The 23,898-nt window shown below is 44.9% G+C and overlaps 1 protein-coding gene across 6 annotated transcripts in view; it reads right to left on the bottom strand.

The window, feature by feature from the left end:
* CACNA2D3 (calcium voltage-gated channel auxiliary subunit alpha2delta 3) overlaps positions 1-23,898 on the bottom strand; it is a 785,949-nt gene that overhangs the window by 462,284 nt on the left and 299,767 nt on the right. For all 6 annotated transcript variants that reach the window (XM_067754783.1, XM_067754785.1, XM_067754784.1 and 3 more), the window contains exon 5: positions 18,601-18,763. In XM_067754783.1, coding sequence (XP_067610884.1) covers positions 18,601-18,763 — 163 coding nt within the window. The remainder of the gene's footprint in view (positions 1-18,600; positions 18,764-23,898) is intronic.

Genomic DNA, 23,898 nt, shown 5'->3' with positions numbered 1-23,898 from the left:
TTATTTTCAACTCAGACACACCAAAACATTACAGATTTGTTCAAACACCTTGCTTTGCTTTTTGGCTGGCATTGCCTTGGCCCCAGGTATCTCCCCACCTCCATCTGAGGCTGCACAAGCCCCTAGTAGCCTTGACTTAAGCCATTCAGTGCCAGCACATGGTTGTACTTCTCACTAACCAAGTTAATAATCACTCCCCATTTAAAATCGGATCTTGGTCTCCATCCTTTGTCAACAGAATATTTGACTTAGATTTCTGTCAGCTGAGCTAATATAAACCACATCCTTGCAGAGACAGAGAATCTCTGAAACAATTCCTCCTAGCTTGGTCATTCATTATACAGAAATATATGCCACAGGTCTGGAAATAGAAGATAAAGCTCTTTCTGGCACAACCTGAAAGTACATTACGTGCTTCCTATGACTAAGCTATTTATTAAGAAAAGGGGGCTGCTTAAAATGGGAAAAGCGTATTATCTCTGCTGCCGAGTTGTCTGAAAAGGGGCCAAAGCTCAGAGCAGACTCCCACTGTTCAAAGGTCTGACTTCTTCATCTGGAATTTGCTCTGGTGTAGGTCTGCTGGTCTTTAGATTTTGATTCCATGAAGATTTTGATTCTATGGCTATGGCTGCCTTTCAAATGCTGTTATGTATGACCAAGAACACAGTGAGATCCCGGTAGGTGAAGGGGAGTGTGCACCTGACTGCATCTGGGCTGAAGGCGATCCAGGTCCAGTCCCATCTCTGTGAAGAGTGCTCCTTCCTTGGCAAGAGTCACTGCTGTTAGCACCTGGAGACGGACCTCTAATTTATTACCCGGTCCCTGAGGAGCATCTTTCTTTAGTGATGAACTTGGCACGTGTGGAACAACTCACCGTCAAAACAGACACATCGCAGATGTGTGCCGGTGTCTCCTTTCTCACCACCTGTCCCGCCATGAAAGCTAGCATGCAGAGGTCCCTGCCCGCAGACCCACGGGGAGCCACTTGTCACCCTGTCTTCTGTGCAGGCAGCATAAGGGCCCTGCACCCAGGAAGGTTCATTAATTTCCCCCCCGAGTCCTTTTCTTTACTCAAGTGAAAATGTACTTGTTAATTCCTAACATCAGTTAATAAATGTCATCTTCAAATATTTTATGTGACTCTGAATTTGACAGATGAAGATGGCTTTTCTTGTATAAGTAAAAAAAAAAAAAAAACCACCAAACCCCCAGTCCTGCTTCTTTTTTTAGTAACTCAAGTGAGACTTGGGAGGGAAAAATAAAAAGGTGAAAAAGTGTCAAAAGATACTGTCCTAGGTTGACAGTTGAAATAACTTCTAGTCAAATCTTCTTCAGTGAACTCCTTAGAATGTGCTACAGAGGGAAAGAAATCCAAAACTCTAGAATGAAATGTGTCAGGGTAAGTGGAGAGTGTTTCTGGAGTCAGATGATCAATAATACCAGTCACAGAAGGAACTAGCCAGTGGCTGAGGCCCAGAGGAGCCCCTCCCTCCCCTCTTCCCCTTTCCCCCTCCCTGCCCTCCCTCCTTTGTCCACATTCACTCTCTCTCTCTCCCTCTACCACTCTTTTCCTTGCTCCACCCTACCATTCTCCCAGATAGCTTCCCCCATCCTGCCACTGGGATCCCAGGGCTGACAGAAGATGACTAACTCTCACAGAAGTTAACAACTTGATCAGTCTGACAGCCAGCAGGTGGAGGAGTGGGGACTGGACCCCAGGCCTTCACTCAAAACCCCCCAGGAAACACAGCAGCCTTAGTGCTGGCTCTACACTGGGCAGTGAGAGAGTCTACCCCCCACCCCACCCACCTTGGTTTAAAACAAAGAAGTCTCCACAGACCCAGTCACTTCCTGAAAAGATTCTACCCAGGACATTTATGGAAGCCTGTTGTGTTTTGTTAGAAGGATGCCAGGTCTTTCTAACCCCTATATGAGAACCCCAGGGACTGTGAGGGATACAAAGCTGGGATGTACATAGCCATCCTCGTGCTCTCTGCCAGGATGCCTGGGACAACGCTAGGCTCATTCCTGGGCCGAGTTGGGTCCTGGCCCACTAGCCATGAGAAAGCCCTGGAGGTCTCCTCAGCCAGCTCCGAAGGCGTGTGGACCAAGCAGAGTTGTGGAGCTGAAGGAATGCAAGACCAAGGCCAGGAAGCCATGGAGTGCATGGAGAGCCAGGAGACAGGAGGCAGAAGGCCTGGGCCCACTGCGAGGTTCTCAGGATTCTGCTCAGAGAAGAGTCAGAGCCCAAGGAGCAGAAAGCAGACACATTTACCAACTCTGAGGTCACTGTCAACGCACCTCGTTAAATTGTAGCCAACAGAATGCAGCACCGCTACACCTGGGCAATACTGTGTCTGCAACCTGTATGGCAGGTGCTAAGCAACTATAATGCACATCAGCCTCAGCCCTGCAGCAGGGCCCACCTGCGATGCCAAGTCCTTAGTTGTAAGGAGATACTGGAGTGGACAAGGGGCACTGGGGAGGGGGCTTTGGAGCAGTGGCTATTCACTAAGGACACACATTGTTTCAATATTTGAGCCACTGACTCAGCCACACCAATGCTTCCTGGCTGGAGGGTGGTCCTGGCAGCAGGAACTATCATTAAGAACTAGCCATGGTGACACTCTGATCTGGTTATAACCAGCTGACCCTCATCGTGAGTGAGGAACAGCCAGGGTGCCAGGCTTCTCCGAGGTTCCCTCTCCTGGGAGGCTCTTGTTGCTCATTAAAGCATGGCAGATAAGGCAACTGACTTGGGAGTCAGGCAGACCTGCATCTGAATTCAGACTTGGACAAGTAACTTAACCTCCCTGAGCCTCAGTCTTCTCATCCATAAAATGGGTGTGCAATGGCAATAATGGTGGCTAAGACTTTATGAGCCTTCTGATATGCTAGAGTATGTGTCTGTCTCTCTCTCATCTAGTCCCCAAAATAACTCCACAAGTTGAGTTGCGTACAGTTATTCTCCCGAGACACAGAGTGGCTAAGTATTTTGCCTGAAATCACACACGGCTGAGTGGTGGCGCCTTGATTCTAACTCAGGCTGTCTGGCTTCAGAGCCCATCCACTGACCCACCAGATCTGATTACCTCCTGCTCATGGGGGTGCTGAGGGCATCCAGGGAGATGGTGTAGATGAAGCACTCACCACGGCACCTCCCCACGGTCAGCCCACATGGGGCGGCTGCTGTCTTGATTATCTATTGTTATCCCTTGGGAGACAGGAGCATCTCGGTGGATTTTATGTTGATACCTGCTGGATTTTTCCCTCAAAAAGAGTGAACAAAATGAAGCTTCTCTGTGAGTTCAGTATTTCTTACTCACAAAACTGACAGTTCTGTTCTTTAGTATCCTTCTTTTCATTCAACACAGTAGCCCAAACTGTACTTAAAAAAACAGTGCCTTTGGGATGAATGAATATGAATGAATATGAATATCACTCAGCTGTTTGCTGGACACAGTTCAAGAGAGCGTAGAGCAAGAAGGACAAAAGAAGAAAAGAGCATTTGGCCTGGTGTGGGGATGGGAACAAAGTTGATCTGGCCACTTTCAGTACACCTGCTTCAAGTCTTCTTTGAAAAAAGGAGGGTAAACTGGCAAATAGGAAAAGAATAAAATCCTTATATATGGATGCATTTAAGACACTGGGATATTCTGTCTCAAAAGGGAGATATTCCACTGATGAGTGACAGGTGGGGAAGGATCCTGAGACAGGTGCTAACGACAAACTTAAGAAAACAACAAAGAGCAGAGAGTATGACAACCTATTCTTGAAATCCAAGAGCATATTCCAGAACACTGTAAAAACTTACTAAGCAAAGAGCCTCTAGTCAGTCTTTAAAGTCTGGTTTAGGAAAAAGCAAACCACTGCTACCCAATTATGTGCGCACCTTAGGAGGGAGGGCTTGGCCAGGTCTGCCTTTTCTCAGGGCTCCCGAACCAGCTGAGGAAACCTCCCCACTATCTTCCCATTGATGGCCCATCGCAGGCACCTCTTCAATTGGGCTCCCAAGGCACTCGGTTCTGCTATTTCCCCTCTTTCACTCTGCCTTTGATGGCAGTGAATACATGAAAACCCAGCCCAGAAAAGTCTCTGAAGGACAAGAACGGTCCAACTTCCCTGCACCCATCACTGGGCTTTGAATAAAGCAGACCCAAGGGAGGACAAGCCCACATGGACTCAACTGCAGAGGCTCTGCTTCAAAGCTCTAGTGGGAAAACCACAGATTTGGGGCCAGAAGACTTTTAACTCCAGTCTGAGTTCCATCATGTAGAGTTCTATGCCTTCAGTCTCTCTAAGATGTGGATCAATCCACCTGCCAAAAGATAAAGTCACAGTGTGTTGCATTTATCTGAGTACCGAGCTAGGAAAATATCTACCAACGTAGGTATGAGACAGTGCAGGAGCAGCTGTTGAGGCAGAGACCACTCAGGGGCTGTCCTACTTCCATGGAGTAAGAGGGAGAAAAAGAGAAAAGATCAGCAATGCTCAGAAGTGACTCTCCCACTTCAGAATGGAGAGAGAATGCATGACGGTGGCCCTTTAGAGATAACAAAATAGAGCTGCCCACATTGTGCAGAGAATGACATCTTGGAAAATAAGGCAACCACACTGTTCTTACTAGAACTCTACCTGAAACATATGAGGTATGAATTTTTGGGTGTCACAGGATTCACAAGCAGGCATTTGGAGGAACTGGTAAGCACTGAACAGAGATACACCTGAGAGCTGGTGTCCTATATTCACAGCCCACCTGTGCTGCCAACACTCTTCAGGTAGTGAAGATGCAGGCCAGGCAAGAGGAGGGTGCCTGAGACAGGGGGTAGAGCAGAAGGGACAAGATACCTTAGTCCTGGGCCTCCGTCAGGCAACCCCTCACCTCCAGAGGGTCCAATGAGGCTCAGGAACAGCTGCTTCATAAAAAGCCCTCTTGCAGGGTACCTGAGACAGTGCCGATGAGAGCACAGTAAGACTGCTCAGCTGCCTGCCTTTGGCTGGAGAATAGAAAACCTCACTTCTATCAGTGTGACTCTTGGAAACACTGAGATATTCTTTCCCAAGTGCAGAGTGTTCTTCATATTTGAGGCAGGGCTTCCCCATGTATGGGATACCCATCAGTGGGTGACTGAAGCATCATGGAATCACTTTAGAAGGAAACCAATTCTCTTTTCCCAGGCCAACATCGTTTGTATGAAAATAACTGCTGCCACCATAGGGACACAAGATGACACTAAATACCATCTCCAGCAAAGGCAGTGTCTGCACATGAATGAGTTACTCCATGGTCCTCCTACCTCCAACAAAACCACTGTCAGCCATACCCGCCACAAGCTGAAAGGACTAGCAAGTGGAAGGCCATTAGCAGTGTACACACAGATGTGTTTCCTTTCATCAAATAGATGTGTACCTGAAAAGTACTTGTAGTTGAGTAGCTTTTGTAAATCAAGTTCTTTTGTTCTTTTGTTTTTAATTCCTAAAAAAGCAACACATGTCCCTGGTAACACATTCGAACTGAACAGAAGGGTAGAAAGTGGAAGGTAGGTACTTTAATTTCCTATACATCCCTCTAGAAGTGTTCAGTATATTCAACCATTTATGTATATCTTTCAAACACACACACACACACACACACACACACACACTCTCTCTCTCTCATGCATTGTACTACGCATTTTCTTCTACATCCTTATCTTTTCCTCTACGTCTTGGTCACTTATCGGCGTACCCTTGAGACCTATCACCTGAACACATGGAGCTACAGTTCTGAGTCTCTGAGTCCCAGGAACACCAACTCCTTCTGAGATGTTAGTGGTTGTTCCAGGATAAAAGGACGCCCTGATCAAAGAAGTTTGGGGAAAGCTGCCTCATATAATTAAATGTCTTTCTGTCTGATAGAAACTCCAATTCCTTGAATATCTCATGGACACAATGGACTGCCAAGAGTGACAGACTTTACATGGCACCTCCTTCCCTTATTTCATCCCAAAACATTCTTTCAAGGACTGCTTACTGACATCTTGTGCAACATGATCTCTCTTTGGGATACTCCCAGCCCTGCCCCAGGCTTTACCTAAATTATTTCCTACCCTCCTTTCAAGCGTCAGGCAAGCTCATCTTCTTCAGGAAAACGTCCTCAGACCATGGCCGTACCTCACTCCTGGTTCACCCCTGGTCCAGGCTGAGATGCTCTGGGACACACTCTCGTTGGACCAAAGCTCCCTCCATTGCACTCCTTCTGGTTGCATTAAATGCTCAGTGGTGTGATTACTCCCCATCTGCCTCCCTGCTGGCCTAGAAATGTCAAGAGAGCACAGGCAGCATCTGCTCATTCATCACCACCCCTAATGCCTAATGTCTGCCACACCAGAGGAGCTCTGTGAACGTCTATTAAATAAATACATGAGGAGCTTCCCTTCCCTGGTGGTACAGTGGTTAAGAATCCACCTGCCAATGCCGGGGACACGGGTTGGAGCCCTGGTCCAGGAAGATCCCACATGCCACAGAGCAACCAAGCCCATGAGCCACAACTACTGAGCCCGCATGCCACAACTACTGAAGCCCACGTGCCTAGAGTCCGTGCTCTGCAACAAGAGAAGCCACCGCAGTGAGAAGCCCGCGCACCACAACGAAGAGTAGCCCCGCTCACCACAACTAGAGAAAGCCCGCGTGCAGCAACGAAGACCCAACGCAGCCAAAAATAAATTAAAAACATAAAAATAAAAATAAATACATGATAGTGGTGTTCCCAGAACCCAACTCTGCAAACGCCACGCCAGTCCCTACAGAGGAAGAATTCACTTCTCCTAAACCTACTACAGTGACCTTTCTGGTGAGGCAAAGAGCCTTTTTGCATGTTGAATCACTGCTTCCTTACTCACTGGTCTCATGTGCACTTTGGTATGGCAGGTTTGCAGGATTAAATGTGGAACCGCCTCATCTCTGACAGAAATATCCTCAACACGTGAGCCACTGGGACATACTGACATTCTGATACAGAATTTGCTTTACATTTTTAAAACGACTTTCTGCTGCAACATTTATTTTGATCAGGGGAAGAGACTGTAAGTGTTTATGCAAAATAAGACGGTGGAGGAAATTTATGAAATTTATAAATCTATCATTTATGATAGATTTCCATATGGTGGGAAGAAAATAGCACGATTTGACAAAAAAAGGGTCTTCCATTTGCCTCACACGTGAAGCGTGCACATAAACAGGTAGGACACAGCTAACTGAACATGCGGGCACAGCCAGAGGGCGGTGGATGTAGTGGCATATAGGACAGAGTCTAAAGAGGCAGGGTATCCAGGAGGTGCTGAAGGCAGTGTTGGGGATGCAATGTGGACTTGCCCATTTTACTAGCTGAGTCATGCTGACCAATCTCTAAGCCTCAGTTTTCTCATCTGGAAAATGGGAATAATAATTGTTTCTACTTCACTGAGTTGTGGGTAGAATTGTATTATATTAGATCATGCTTGTGCCTGCACGTCATAAAGACCACATAAATGTTACCTAGAGGAAGGAAACTGAGACACGGGGACACGAGTGGACTAATGCACAGGTGAGTGTCTCCAAGGACAATAGCTAGTGTGTTCTGGACAGAAGAGTCCATAAGCTTGGAGCTGGGAAAGGGGAAAGAAAGTGAGAAGTGAACAGGAAGATTTCCTTTACTCCCTCTCTCCCCTGCAAGAGGAGGCAAAGGAAACAGCTGAGGCCCCCGGAGACTTCTGAGAGTCCTGGGTCCCATACAAAATGAAAGCAAAGAGTGTTATCTCAAACCCTACGGCATTTAACTGACAATGACACCAAGGTTCTTGGCAGCTGAGCAGAAGGACATGAACACCAAGAGCTGCCCCCTTCCCCCCTCCCCCCCACCCCGCCGCCAATCCAAGCACGATGAGCAGGGGGAAGATGGGCGCAAGTATCAGGGACTGGCCGTATGCAGAAGATACTCATGGGCTTCCAAACCCCAAGCAACTCTGGCTCCACACTGTTTTCTGTTCATTGAATTTCTTGATGTACAACTCCAGTGATAAAAGGGTTTCCAAGGTGCAGGAGGAAAAAGAATGTCAATTTGTTCAGTGTCATAGATACTCGCAGGCATAGGCCATGCCACTGTGGGCTTTACACTATCATCATTCTTATAACAGTACTAAGTCACTCTTAGTAAGCTCTTACCACCCACTAGCCACAGGGCTAAAGATTTAATATGTATTGTTTTCATTTAATCCTCACAAACCCTATGAAATAGGTGTTACCATAATGAGTACTTAACAGATGAGCAAACAGCATAGCCTGAGCCCTTGTGGTGGCAAGGGTCAGCATCAAGGCAACCACCACACATCACACTCACACCCAGATCCCACGCCCCTGAACAAGCCTCTGACCAACCCAGCGCATGCCAGGGAGGGCTGCTGAGGAGCCCAGGGCCAACTGCAGGACTCTCTGTGTGTCTCCCCTGTTTTCCCCAAATCCTGAAGGGCCGACCTGCATTTCCTCAGCAAAGCAATCTCTTTCTCATTCTTGGGGACCTGTGGCATAGCATGGCTGATTGAGTCAGTCCAGGGATAGTGGTTCTTAACGATTTTCCCCACTGGAACACATCTGACCATGAGCCCAGGCTGCAACATTCACTGCTGTCATTTCCAGAGTGCTGAAAATGGTCCCTCCCTCCCAATCAAAATACAGATCGGAAAGTAAGCACCTAAGTGTGATGTTAGCATAGGAATGACCTTCAATTCCCTCTAAGTCATCAAAAAAAAAAAGAAAGAAAAGAAAAGAAAAACAAATCACCTACAAACTCTGACTCTCTACTATTTACTGTGACATTTCACAAATGTCGAGACACCAGGTGAAAAAAGAAAACACTGTTAGTATATCATTTCTGCTCCTGCATTGTCCTTTACTGACCTGGCCCCTCCTTTTAGAATTCCTCTAGCCTAGATTCAGCTCCTACCAATCGCAAGCCTCCATCCTGATTTCTATTATTCTGAAAAGAGAGAGAATAAAAAATGCAAACATATTAAAAGACCCTGAAAGTAGTATTATCTCATTAGACATACATCTAAGACTATTGTCTTCAAAGGGAACCCTATCCCCCAAAAATCAAATGCACAGAGAAGTAGAATTGACAAACCAAAAGCAGAAAAAAGAAACCCAGCAATCTGTTTGTCATGACCTATAGCAGCATAGGACTAAAGTACTCATATAGTGACACAGGTTCAAGAAACATCTGTGGAAGAGCTTTTCTATTCCAGCCCTGGTGCTAAGTTCCAAAGGGGATGAAGAAAACACAGCCCCTGCCTCCAAGTTCAAGGGGGAGAGAGCCCAGTGAAAAGGAAAGCACCAAACCATGGGGACATAAAAGAAGGACAGGTGACTGTTCTGGGGAGGAGGGCTGAGGCCAGAAGGCAAGACCAGGCTCTAGGAAGCTGCGCTGTCAGGAAAGGGGAAGCCTAGCTCTGCAAGAGGAGAGCAGGTTGAGGGGAGGGCAGAGCCCAGGGGTAGGCATTCAGGGAGTCAGAGTCCTGATCTCACGACCCGGAGGAGGTGGAAAGGGGAGGCCAGTGAAAGAGGGCAGAAGCCCGGTGTCAGTTTGTGACGATTTGCACGTCATCCTGCAAACAGTGCTGAAGGGAAGGGCAAGTGTGTGCTGGGCTTGGGCAGGGCCACATGGAACTCCCGCCCCCGCCCCCAGGAGCAGGAGCTGGAGAGAGTTTGACATGAGGAGTCAGCGTGTACCAATCAAGTGTCCCAAGGTATGGATGCTGCACCGGGCCCGCACCCTTACCTCTGCTAATGCCCAAAATGACCCTTCACACCTTACAGATGGGGAGACTGAGACTCAGAGCATGAAACATTTTTCCCCAGACCACCGAGCTGGCACTCACAGAAGTTCGAGGCAAGTCCAGGCCTACCACACTCCAGAGGCTCCCCAATGGTTCTGAAAAGAGTCTGGAAATGATTCAGGACAGGGACAATGGGGAATGTACAGGTCAGTACCAGGGTGAAAGGGGACCAGAGGGACAGGAAAGTGTTTCAGAGAGCCTTAGTGGGAATTCCCTTCTCACTTGCTTTTCAGGAAACCCTCCACCAGCACCTGAAGTCATGCATTTGAGTTTCACCCCATTTAACACGCCAGACCTGACCCTAGAACAGAGTGGGGGAGGTTGGTTTGGAATTCTCTCACAGTAGGTTGTGGAGGATGGCAGTCCCTACCTGCTGCCTGCAACACACCGGGTAGTGGTAAGTGAAATACTGCAGCTAAGGTGCTCAGTACAGAGTATGCCTCTCAGTAAGTAATCAGCTCATTCACTCATTCATTAAACAAGTTCAACATGTGGGTTAAACATAAGCCTAAGCAGAGGCCACAGCAAGCCACAGGACATCCTCTTTCCACTAACACCACCTCTGATGAGATAACAGAGATAAAAGAGACCCAAATCTATGTGTACACAGATACACATCTTCACAGACCTATGTTTGTGCTATGCCCACACGCACAGTCAGAAATGTGAAAGAACTGCCAAAAGAACTTGAACTCAGCCACTCAAATGGTGAATTTTAAGACAGAGACAGTCACTCTAGGACATAAAAATATAATTTCCAAACTAGAAGAGAAAAATGATGAGTACTTTGGGATAACAACTGTGGGGTCACTTCAGTGGCACTATCATCTGTGTATCTGGCCAAACACTCTTGTCCTGTCGTGCTCTCACTGATGAAACAGGGTTGGGAACATTCACCTGGCCGTGGGGGGCCTGCAGGTGCCAAAGGGCCATGTGCTGGGGAGGGTCCTGAATGTCCTTCGCTAGAAGCGAAGCAGTCTGTACAGGCCTGATCCTCTGATCCTTATTCAAGATTCCAACTTACGGCCATAGCACCATCACCTTCAGTTAGTGCCAAAAATAGATGTAAAAGCAAGAGTCTAGCCTACTCCAAGTGTTTAGCTCAGAATTCGAAGGAGAAAACAAACCATTTAGAGTCCATATTTGTTTTTGACATCCTGGAGTCAGTTTCTTTCTTTCTATCCTTCTTTCTCTCCACCACCCCCTTCTCTCTCACTCTCACTCTTCTCTCTCACACAGGTGCACACACACACATACCCCCAAGCAAAGGGAAAAGAAAGAAACAATTTTTAAACACAGCTTTTAAAAAGGTTCATGAGCCTTCTTGCACATCAAATGGCTCCTAGAAAACAACCTCTTAATGATTTCCATGTAAATGAATCAGAAACATATGGATTAAATTTCCCTTAAAATATACACATGTAATTAAGGGGAAAAGTGCTTGGCAAAATGCATTTTGCATTTTATCAAACCCAGCACTGGAAAAATAGGTTGAGACATCTGACAAATCCAAACCCAGCAATCCTGCCCGTCCCTACGGCAGCCCGGGACCCAAGTCCGCCAGGCTAGACCTTCCCCTTTCTTGGGATTTTCAGAAGAACCTACTGGATTGTAACACACAGGTTGGTTCCTCAGTCTCTACAGTGGTGGTTATGGGTCTCCCTTTTCCTGGACCTGTGTTCATCTTCAGGGGCTGGGCCCCCATACACAGGAGAGCTTGCAGCCCATGCTGGCCTGACTGGGCACCTTCCTGGGATGTCTAGAAGATGAAGGGGTGGCCTCGGTCATGCCTTGCAATTCATACCTCACTCCACCTCTGCCAAGCAGTGAACCTCTCCCAGGCCCTCCATTACTGGTGAAGGAAAGGGAATCGAGACTGGGAGCTATTCCCAGTGTCTTTTCTTCACCTGTACGAGAACCAAGTGAGAAGTTTTTCTAAACTGCTCCCTTCATTCATTTGCTCACCTGGCAACAAGTATTTATTGATCACCTACTAGGTGCAAGGTACCATGTTGAGGCTGGCAAGTCATCAGAGAAGAACACAGAGAAGGTCCCTGCCCTGGTGGAGCTGATGTTCTTGCTGGAGCTCACTCTCTGGGGCCCGATGCCCAAGGGCTTGCACCTTCACCATCCAGTCTGGGCCACACACCATTCCTCTCCACTGGGCCTTCTCCGCACCAGGCCCTGGACTTCCCCTCCTCTCCCTTCTTCCCTCTTCCTCAGTGTCCGGGCCCAGTGTTCCTCTGCAGACCTCTTCCCAGCAAAGCTCTCAACCATATTTTACCTGTCTCCGTGGTTTCCATGAGCTTCTGATGGCCTTCACAGCCTCTCACCACCTGGCCAGCCCTTGGAGGCCCCATACCATAACCTGTCTGACTCCTCCCCACCCCAAGTCCCCTTGGAGACCACACTCCCTCATTGTTAGCATCCCAGCCCCATGCCCACCCCCCTGACACCTGCTCACTGTTTAGTCCTTCTGCTGGACATGCTTCCCTCCCAACCACTCCCTTCCCGTCTAACTCCTTCCTCTCTACCTCCTCTCAGGGAGGGCTTTCTTGGAGCCCCAGGACCAGGCCCGGCCCCCTGCTACATGCCCCTTAGCACCATACTCTGCCTGCCCGTCACCTGATCATGACTTGTTCAGCATCTGTCTTCCCGCTCTGCTCAAGGAGCAGGGCCCACATCTTTCCTAGTTGTGGGCGTATCTCTAGAGCTTGGCACAGTCAACATTTGATGAATGAAGGAAGGAAGGAAGGAAGGAAGGAAGGAAGGAAGGAAGGAAGGAAGGAAGGAAGGAAGGAAGGAAGGAAGGAAGGAAGGAATGAACGAATAGATGAGCAAATACTTTATAGAGGCAATAATATTCTGCTTGTCCTCCCTGCTATGTCCCACTTTCTGTCCCAAGCAGATAGTCACATCAAGGATGTTTGCAGGGCTGATATGCAGACGCTACATGAGTCAGCACCTCTTCCCAGCTCACATGGGAACCTCAACTCATTGGAGTTATGACACTGGGTATCACGGAGGGAAGAGGAGGCATGGCCAGAGAAGGGTCTGGGGTCTCACTACAAGGAGCAGGGCCCAGGAAGAGTTGGAGCTTCAGAAGGAAGGCTGGTGATGGATGGGCCCAGGGCTGAGGTTCTCAGCCTGGGCAAAAGTTCCGAGATCCCAAGGTGACCCAGAAGTAACTGAGCCCCAGACACTTGAGGGAATAGGTACCCATCCTCTCAGAGCTCATGGTCAGAGAGGCAGCCAAGTAAGCTGGACTCCTCATCAGAAAATCCAGGTCCACTTGCCATGGACCTTCCTACCTATGTGACTTGGCCTCCCTGACATTTAGTTTCTTCATCTGAAAAACGGAGATGAGAATATTGCCTAACCTCCCTCAAGGGGCTGCAGAAGGAAATAAAATGAGGCCACAGTGGTAAAATGATACCACAGTTTAAACTGCTTAACTTCTAAAATTCACATTTTCCTTTATCCAGCCTAAAACTACTGGAGAATGAAGCTACTACTTTTGCCTCTTTTCTGCTTGGGTCTAAAACACTGACGTGCTACAGGATTCTTTCCCTCCCCTCTCTCCCCCAGCCAAACTATAGAATCATTTGTGTTTAATGTTATCTATGGGCACATTTTCAAGCCATCACCTTTTTCCTTCCACTTTTATCATGTCTTTCCTCTGTCTTGACAGCACCATGGTTACAGCACAGGTATGGGGAGGAGGAGGGCAGGAAAGCAAAATGGGATAAGGAGAAAGGGGAAAAAAAACCCCAAACAACACAGAATCACCGAAACTGCCCTTTTGTGTTCTTTAGCAACCACATGAGACAAAAGAAGCAGAAGTTTAGGGTCAAACTCTGGCCAATTTCCAGTTCTTGGATTTCAACCACTTTAAAACAAAAATATTTGGGAGCCAAAGTATTGTCTTTTCCCTTATGGCTCACAGAGCAGCAGCCCAGGCACTGGGGTGGCATGTGGTCCAGAGAGGACACAATTAATGAAAATGCTGGGTTCTAATCCTGCCTCTACCAGCTGGGGAACCTGTGACCTGTTGTTACTCCCTCTGAGTTCAAGTTCTTCCTGTCTTAACCATAATTGCCTGTGAGAATCGAACAAGTTAATACAGTGATAATCACAACAGAATGCATTGGTCTTCATCGAGTACCAGACTCTCTGAAAGGCTACCTGTGCTATCTAACTGCAACCCCATGACATGAGTCTTATTTCCTCTCCAGCAGGTGACAAGAGACAAGGTCAGTGGGCTAGCCACTGCACCCCAACCCACATGAGCATTATTCTTGCTGTGCTCATGATAATCCTATAAGGTCAGTACTGTCATACTCATTTGACAGCTAAGGATGCTGAGGAATGGAAGGAAAGAAAAACTTGCCTAAGCTTGTGTACTGGGTGGCCTTCTCAATGTTTAATCCTCACCAAAACCCCCTGAGAAGGTGACTGGGATTATTATCTCCAGTTTCTGAATGAGGAAAATGAGGCACAGCTATTTCATGTAGTCACAGATGCATGGCTGGTGTTAGCCATAGTGGCAGGCGGTCCTTACCAGGCTGGCTCTGGTTGTGGCTCTGGCCCCTGGCTGCCCTCTCTCATGACCATTTTCTAAGCCTTATTCTCTAACTTTCTGGGAGAGCCTGTGAGCCACCCAATGTCCTTTCAAAAAGTATCTTTTCGGGCTTCCCTGGTGGTGCACTGGTTGAGAGTCCGCCTGCCGATGCAGGGGACACGGGTTCGTGCCCCGGTCCGGGAAGATCCCACATGCCGCGGAGCGGCTGGGCCCGTGAGCCATGGCCGCTGAACCTGCGCATCCAGAGCCTGTGCTCCGCAACAGGAGAGGCCACAACAGTGAGAGGCCCGCGTATTGCAAAAAAAAAAGTATCTTTTCCATTTAAGTCAGCCAGGGTATGTTTCTGCTGCTTGCAGGCACCATGGAAAAATGACAGCCCAGGTGGCATTCCCTACCTCATCCACTGTAGAAAACCCATTATGTAAAGAGCATGGTGCTCGGGGGCAAAGGAGGGCACCAAGCAGGCTGAATCAGCAGAGCCCCTGCCCTCGGAGAAGTAAAAGAATGTATGCAATGTACTTCTAGAACAAAGTGATACCAAAACAAAGGACCAGAGTCACTTACAAAACAAAAGTGTAATGGAATTGAAGAGGTTGTACTGAGCTGTTTTTTAAGAATGAGCATTTGGATAAGCAATAAACAGGGAGGCAGGGATAACAGAAATGAACAACAAGATACAATGGAGGAAAGAGAAAGGTGTACTCAGTGAACAGAAGGGGCTCTCACCTGGGTAGACAGAGATGAGCAGCAGGGATGAAGGGGTAGGTTGAGGGCAGAGCATATTTCTTTCATACACACATATACAAACACACACATACCCAAATATACAAAAACATACACATTGTGTATGTGTAGGTGTGTATGTGTACCTACATATGTGCCTGTGTAAATTTTATACCACTTCAGCCTAGAAATTAAAGAGTTCAGCTTTATCTGAATCCACTGTCAGACCATCCTCAGGTCTCACAAAAGCATCCTGACCCACGCTTTACTCCTAGAGGAAATGGATTGTTCACAGCTTCTAAGGCATGGGCAGCTAGTCTCCAAAGATGTCTCAACAGATGGTAAGACTCGCTGGTCGGGGATGCCAGAGCAGCCGCTCAGCAAACATCTGCTGGTTTCAGGAAGAAGCTGCTTCATCAGGCACCATGAGGACCCTAAGACACATTTCTAGACTCCAGACATACGTCTCTTTGAATTCTCGTGGCCAATAGGTCAGTTTGCCCTCATGTCACCAACTCTGAGCCTGCAATTTCTGTCAGCGCCTTCGAGAAAGGCACCTCAAGCACAGAGGTGAGCACTGACCTGGCTGAACAGCCTGGTTGCAAGGCCCTGCCGAGGAAGCAAAAGAAAAGCAGATTACAGAAAAGAGGTAGATTTTATCAGCAAGTTTCATCTATGCCTAGAAGTTATGCCCAAGAGCACAGCACACAGCAGCTCCTAAGCAAGTATCATATCAAACCACTCTGCTATGTGCCCATGGGGGTTCAAGCTGCCAGGGGAGCATTGCCCCCTGTACTGGTTTCCTTTGTTGGGGGCAAGATTTCTAACCCAGGAACATCTCAGCTAGTGACCAATCTCTGAGCATGTGTTTTAAGTACATGTCATCAATAACTAGATCTGAGCTGGAGAGCACTCTAAACATGAAATACATTTCTGCAACATGAAAAGAAAAAAGACTATTTGGGGCTGGTTTGAATTAGGTAGAATGAGACAGGAATTTTCCTGAAGTCCCCTGCTCTCTTCCTTGGGCAGCTACTCACTGCCTGGCAGAATCAAGACACAGTGCCTGGGGGCTTTAGCCCATGACCCACTGCCTGGCTGGGGGACCACTGTGTCTGAGTAGCGGTGGTAGGCAGACCTCATGAGGGGTGCTGAGGATGACGTTAAATAAAACTATCTACCTCTATGGCTCAAGAAATCTGACTATCTATTATGATTCTGCCTAGAGAGACTTGCAGTCTGTGTGATCAATGGCAGTGCTGGTCCCCTAGTGCTGCCACCACGGAAAGGTACAATTATGCCTTTAAAGCTCAAGGTGCAATTAAATCTCTATAATGGGGCTAATGGTTCAAGCAACCTTGAAGCAGTTGCCATATTTAAAAAGATCATTCTGAATTGTTTTATGTCTGGAATTGCTCTGTAAAATCTGAACTTTTCATTTTCCGTTGAGAATGTATTTAATGCTGAGAGAATGGTCTTTTTGCAGACACACTGCACAAAAGGGGGTTTCCTTCTCATCTGGCAGGATCTCCCTGGAGGACTAAACTCCACCGGACAAAGCTGAGCTCAGCCCTCTAAGGCTTGGGTTCTTAGGAATCTGCTTTCTGAGGAAGAGTCCAAAGTGAAGATTAGGTCACAGGATACAGTCCAATCCAGAGCTCACTAGGGGCAACTTGGACTGACATCACTTTCTCTGAGAGACAGAAAAGAAAAACATGTGGCAGCTCACAGGAGCAAGTGGTCAGGTCCCCTCCCTGGAGCTCCCACTGCCCCGGTCTTTCAGTAACTGTGGCCAGCAGGTGACACACGGTATCCTATGATCTCTTTTACCTGTCTGGTCCCTAAGTTCACTATGAACCTCTCAAGGAAGGGGCTGCATCTGGTTCACCACAGGGGACCCAGTAACCATCAGAATAATTAATGGATGGGGTGCTGCCTCACAGAACATTAAGGACGGGTAACAGGTCAACCACGAAAGGGAGACATTAGATATCCAGACCCAAAGGACAGGCACAAGAAGAACACTACAGAGATGGTGAGTTGGAAGCTCTTTAATCACTGACCAAGCTCTTTAAACAGTAACCTAGAACAATTCAGAAATGCAATTTATACTCACGTTATTTCCCGATAATAATGATAACTAAGATGCACTAGGCAGTTTCCACGAGCAACAGTTGTGCTGAAGATGCTTAGGCATCACTTCATATCCTCACAATAACCCCCTGAGGGAGGCAGTATTCTTATCCCTATTTTACAAAGAAGGAAACTGAGGCTCGGGGAGGAAAAGTTACTTGTTTAGGATTACAGAGCCAGCAAAAGGATGAGCAGGATTCAAGCCCAGAGCCTGTCTCATGACCACTGCTTTCCTGCCTGTGATACTGAAACTGGCCCCCAATATTTCTAAAACATCAATAGCTTATAATGGAGTAGATTTTTATTTTGAAGATGCCACAGCTTTCTAATTTATTTTTTGGGGAAGACAGCTCTTTGTTTAGGATCCTCCCAGGTATGACAAAGCAAAGCAAACTCCTACTCCATAATGGTGAGGATGAGGAAAGTAAAGTCCTCAATTAAACCCTTTGTACTCATCATCTGTTTCATCCTCACAACCACCCCATGAGGTAGATGCGATTATTATCCACATCCTAGAATATAAGGAAATTAAGGTCTAAAGAGACAAGGTGGTCTCAGCCTTTCAAGGTCACAGCCAGTAAGAAATGGAACTCAGGATCTAATCAGAGGCCGTCTGCTGCCAGAGCCCAGTCCTTGGCTATTATAATCCCAATTCAAAGGGGCAGATGGGAATTTGGGGAAAAGAATTCTAGAATCCATGAGAAGACTGGATTTGAGGAACACAAGCCTGAAAACAGGGAGCCTCATTAAGACTCATGCTGCTTTGTACTCTAAGACCACAAGTGATTCCATGGTAACCCTAGGAACTCCAGAACCCTCAGATACTATCACAAGGAATGGAGGAAGAAGAGAGAAGGCTCTGTACGCTAGCGCCTGCCGGTTCAATGCAGCTATCTGTTTTTGTAGATTAAATGTTTTCTTGTAACCAGCCAATTTACATATTATCTGCTGATTTACATATTACCTATGTATGCTTGCTTCTGTGCCAGAACAGCAGAGCTGAGTAGTTGCAACAGAGACTTTGTGGCCCACAAAGCCTAAGTAAGATATTTACTATCTGGCCCTTTAAAGAAAAAGTTTGCCAACCCCTGGACTACAAGTTAGAGGGCCTGATGCAAACAGGAGCCAGGAAAACAGCAAGCCCAGAGTGTCCAGGCAGAACAGGCACACACTTCACCTATCCAGCTGGTGCCTGACACACCCAGCTTATAACTGTTTTTCAAAAAAGCATGATATCCCAAACCAGCCAGCCCTGCCCCTCACGCCCTGCCCTCTCTACCCTCCAAAAGGAGCAGCAGCAGTGAGCCTTACCTTTGTTGTACATGTTCGTTGGCACTTGAACGTCACTCAGGCTGATGTTCACAGGCAAATTATTAAAATGGTCATTTGGGGCTAAGATGAATTCCTTCCCCAGCTCCAAAAAATTCCCATCTTTGTCCCTTTCATTTATCAGCACGGCATTGAAGTATTCATACTGAAAGAGAAAGTCAAAAAACATGACATGTGGCTTAGGGAAGAAGGCTGTGAACTCAGACAGACCTGGGTATGGTTGCGGGCGGTCTGTTCCCTACACTTGTGGATCCTGCTCTAGTCACGTAATCTGTAAGTCTTTCACACCGTCTAGGGCTGCTTTTGTACAGGTGTGATAGCATCATATAACTATTTCCCAATGTCATTAAGTACTCTTGAAAAACATAAATTTAAGAAGCTGCTTAGTACTTCCTTATGTGAATATAGAGAAAACTGCCCCAAAACATTTTAATTCTTTAAAGTTTGAAGACAGACCCTGCCTTTATTCAGCCTACCTTTAAGTAGAAGGAGACTGGAAAACAACAAAAATTAAATAAATATATAATATATTAGATAGTCATACTTGTTGTTCTAAGTGCTTTCCATATGTTAACTTATTCAATTCTCCTAACGACTCTATAAAGTAGGTTTTATGAGTATTCTAACTTCACAAATGAGGAAATTGAGGTAGAGAGAATTTATGTACGCTGTCAAAGATTACACCACCAATAAGCAGAACCAGAATTAAAACACAGACAGTCTATTTCCAGAGCCTGTGCACTTAACTGCTGTGCAGTACTGCAAGATGGTAGATGGCAGGTGTGGTTGGAATTATCAGAGCAGGAATTTAAAACAACTGTAATTAATATACTAAGAGCACTAAAGGAAAAAGTAGAAAACAGGTAAGAGCAGACAGATAAGTAGAGAGACAAATATTCTAAGAGAAATAATCAAAAAGAAATGCTAGAAATCAAAAACACTATAATAGAAATGAAGAATGCCAATGGGTCATCACCGGCCTGGATACAGCTGAGGAAATAATCAGTGAGCCAGAAGCTACGTCAGTAGAAACTTCCCAAACTGAAAAGCAAAGAAAAAAATTAATGGGAAAAAAGGAATAGAATATTCAAAAATCACAGAACAATTACAAAAAGTATAACAGATACGTAGTGTAATGGGAATACCAGAGAAGAAAGACAAAAGGGAACAGAAGAAATATTTGAAGTAATATTTCCAAAATTAATGAATGACAAACCACAGATCCAAGAAGTCCACAGAAAATCAAGCACATGAATACTGAAAAAAAGAAAAAACTACACCTAGGCATGTCATATCCAAACTGCAAAAATCAAAGACAAAGAAAAAATCTTAAAGTAAGCCAAAAAGAGGAAAAAACCTTACCTACAGAGGAACAAGGACAACGATTACATCAGACTTCTGTTCAGAAAACATACAAGCAAGAAGAGAGTAGCACAAAATACGTAATGTTCAAAGAAAAGAACTACCGGGCTTCCCGGGTGGCTCAGTGGTTGGGAGTCCGCCTGCCAATGCAGGGGACACGGTTCGTGCCCCGGTCCGGGAAGATCCCACATGCTGCGGAGCGGCTGGGCCCGTGAGCCGTGGCTGCTGGGCCTGCGCGTCCGGAGCCTGTGCTCCGCGACGGGCGAGGCCGCAACAGTGAGAGGCCCACGTACCGCAAAAATAAAAAGAAAAGACCTACCAACCTAGAATTCTAGAATCTAGAAAAATTATTCTTCAAAAGTGAAAAAGAAATAAAGACTTCTTCAGACAAAAATTAAAGAAATTTGTTGCAAATAGACCTGCCTTGCAAAAAATGTTAAAATTTCATTAAAGGGAGGGAAAACTACACAGGTCAGAAACCCAGAAAAGAGTGTTACAACAGGAATAAATGAAAGTAAAATATTTAATTTTCTTATTCTTAACTGACCTGACAAATAGTTTGATCAAAATAATAATAGCAACAAATTGGATTATTATAGTTATGGATAAGTGAAATGAATAGCAGTGTTATACTACCCATGAAGTGGTACAAGATTATTTGACAGTGGACGTGAATTAGTTGTAAATGTATATTGCAAACTATAAAACAACCACTAAAAAAATTTTTAAAAGAAGTATAAATGCCAAGGAAGGAGAAAATACTACGTTATGTAATATGCTCAATTAAAACCAGAGAAGGCATAAAAAGAGTAGGAGACCAAAAAAAAAAACAAGGGCAATGAATAGAAAACAGTTATAAGTATGGTACATATTAATCCAACTATACCAATGCTCATTTTAAATGTGAACGGTCTAAATAGATTTAAACTGATGGTCACAGTGGATAAAAAAGAAGAACCAACTATATGCTGTCTACAAGAAACTCACCTTAAATATAAAGAACAGGTCGATTAAAAGTAAAGGGATAGAAAAAGATACACTATGCTAACATTAATCAAAAGAAAGCCAGAGTGGCCATATTAATTTCAGAAAAAGCTGACTTCAAAGCGAGGAAAATTATCAGCAAAAAAGATTGGCATTACATAATGATAAAGGGGTTAATTCTCCAAGAAGACATAACAATCTTTAATGTGTATGCACCTAATAACAGAATATTAAAGTATGTGAGGGAAAAAAATGATAGAACTACAAGAAGAAACAGATAACATGCTACTAAAGTTGAAGACTTCAGTACCCCTCTATCAGTAGCTGATAAATCCATCAGGCAGAATACTGGTAAGGATACAGTTTGAACTGAACAGCACAGCAACTGAATCTAATTGACTATAGACTAATTCATCCAACAACAGCAGAATATACATTTTTCTCAAGCTCACATGGAACAATCACCATGACAGACCACATTCTGGACCATAAAACACACCTTAACAAATTTAAAAGAATAGAAATCATACAAAATGTGCTCTCAGACCACATTGACATTAAACTAGAAATCAATAACAGAAAGACAGCTGGACAAATCCCAAAATATTTGGAGATTAAACAACATATTTCTAAATAATACATGGGTCAAAGAATAAGTCTCAAGAGAAATTTTAAACTAAATTAAAATCAAAATATAACTTGTCAAAATTTGCAAGATGCAGCAAAAGCAGTGCTTACAGGGAAATTTACAGCATTCAATGGATGTACTGGAAAAGAAAAAAAGACCTAAAGTTAATCGGCTAAGCTTCTATTTTAGGAAACTAGAAAAAGAAAAGAAAATTGAATCCAAAGTAAGCAGAAGGGGAAAAAAACACTTTTTAGAAAATTTTGCTGAACAGAAATCAATGAAAATTGAAATCAGGAAATCAATGAAACTAAAAGTTGGTTCTTTGAAAAGATTCATTACAGTGAAAAGATATAAAGCAAAATCATCAAAGGAAAAGAGACGCATGTGGCAAAGTCCAGAGGAATCCAGATGTGAGCTTCCAAGATTTCTCTCCCAGCACAATTACATAAGATGTACAAATTCTTTCAGCAATGAATGGAGGACAACACATTTGAAAGGTTGCCTACCAGAGAGGCTCAACAAAGACTCAGTGCTGGGGCTTCCCTGGTGGTGCAGTGGTTAAGAATTTGCCTGCTAGTACAGTGGACACAGCTTCGAGTCCTGGTCCGGGAAGATCCCACATGCCGCAGAGCAACTAAGCCCGTGTGCCACAACTACTGAGCCTGTGCTCTAGAGCCCACAAGCCAAAACTACTGAAGCCTGCGCGCCTACAGCCCATGCTCTGCACCCAACAAGAGAAGCCACTGCAATGAGAAGCCCATGCACTGCAACGAAGAGTAGCCCCCGCTCGCCGCAACTAGAAAAAGCCCACGCACAGCAACGAAGACCCAATGCAGGCAAAAATAAATAAATAAAATGAATTTATTTAAAAAAAAAAAAAAAGGACTCAGTGCTAAGGATTTTTACTGGGTGTTGGTCATGTAGCAACACTAGTTACCAACTTAAGCTAATTGACTTTAAGGAATTCCACACCTAGCAACTATAGAGCACACATTCTCTTCCAGATCATAACAGTGGGAATTCAGTATATGATAATGATACAAAAAATATCAATAACATCTAAGAAAAGATGATATCTAGAAGAATCTTAAAGATTTTGAAATTAAACAACACACTCCTTAATCATACATGTACCATGGAAGAAAATGACAGAAAAAGTTGTAAAATATTTTGAAATAAATGATAATAAAGAAATAAATATTTGTAAGATATAACTGAAACAGAAATTAGAGAAAAATTTATAGATTTTTAAGTTTATCATAGAAAAGGAGACATTTTTAAGATGAATAGTCTAAGATACTACCTTAAGAAGATAGAAAACAAGAACAAATAAAACTGAATGTTAAAAGAAGAAATAAAGTAGTCAAGATAGGGACTTCCCTGGTGGTGCAGTGATTAAGAATCTGCTTGGCAATGCAGGGGACACAGGTTCGATCCCTGGTCCGGGAAGATCTTACATGCCATGGAGTAACTAAGCCTGTGTGCCACAGCTACTGAGCCTGCACTCTAGAGCCCCCGAGCCACAACTACTGAGCCCACGTGCTGCAACTACTGAAGCCTGCATGCCTAGAGCCCGTGCTCCTCCACAAGAGAAGCTACTGCATGAGAAGCCTGTACACCACAATGAAGAGTAGCCCCCACTTGCCACAACTAGAGAAAGCCCACGTGCAGCAATGAAGACCAAATGCAGTCAAAAATAATAATAATAACAATAATAATAGAGATAAAAGCAGAATAAAAAAGTAAGAAAGCACAAGATACTAGAGTCAGGAATGAAAGAGAAAACATTACTAAAGAGCTGACAGATAATGAAAAGATAAGAGAATAATATAAACAACTTTATACCAATATTTGACAATTTGAGTTAAACGTCAAATTCCTTGTATAACTGAAATTACCAAAATTGACACAAAAAGAAATATAAAATATGACTGGCCCTATGTATACAAGAGAAATTGAATTCACAATTAATAGCCATGATAAAACAAACAACTCCACGTTCAGATGACTTAAATAATGAATTCTATCAAATACATAAGGAAAAAATACAAACAATCTTACATAAACTCTTACAAAAAATTAGAAGAAGGAATATGTCCCAACTTATTTTATGAGGGCAGCATAACACTGGCACCAAACCCAAACAAGAACAATTTCTGGAAAAATTACATGCTAATATCACTCATTAATCTAGATCAGAAATCTTAACAAAATATCACATCAAATCCCCTATCATTAAAAGGACAATCCATCATTACCAAGTTGTATTTATCCCAGGAATTCAAGGTTGGTTTAACATTTGAAAA

Source organism: Pseudorca crassidens, chromosome 10, assembly GCF_039906515.1.
Source record: "Pseudorca crassidens isolate mPseCra1 chromosome 10, mPseCra1.hap1, whole genome shotgun sequence".
NCBI lineage: Eukaryota > Metazoa > Chordata > Mammalia > Artiodactyla > Delphinidae > Pseudorca > Pseudorca crassidens.
This window is presented reverse-complemented; position numbering and strand designations above follow the sequence as displayed.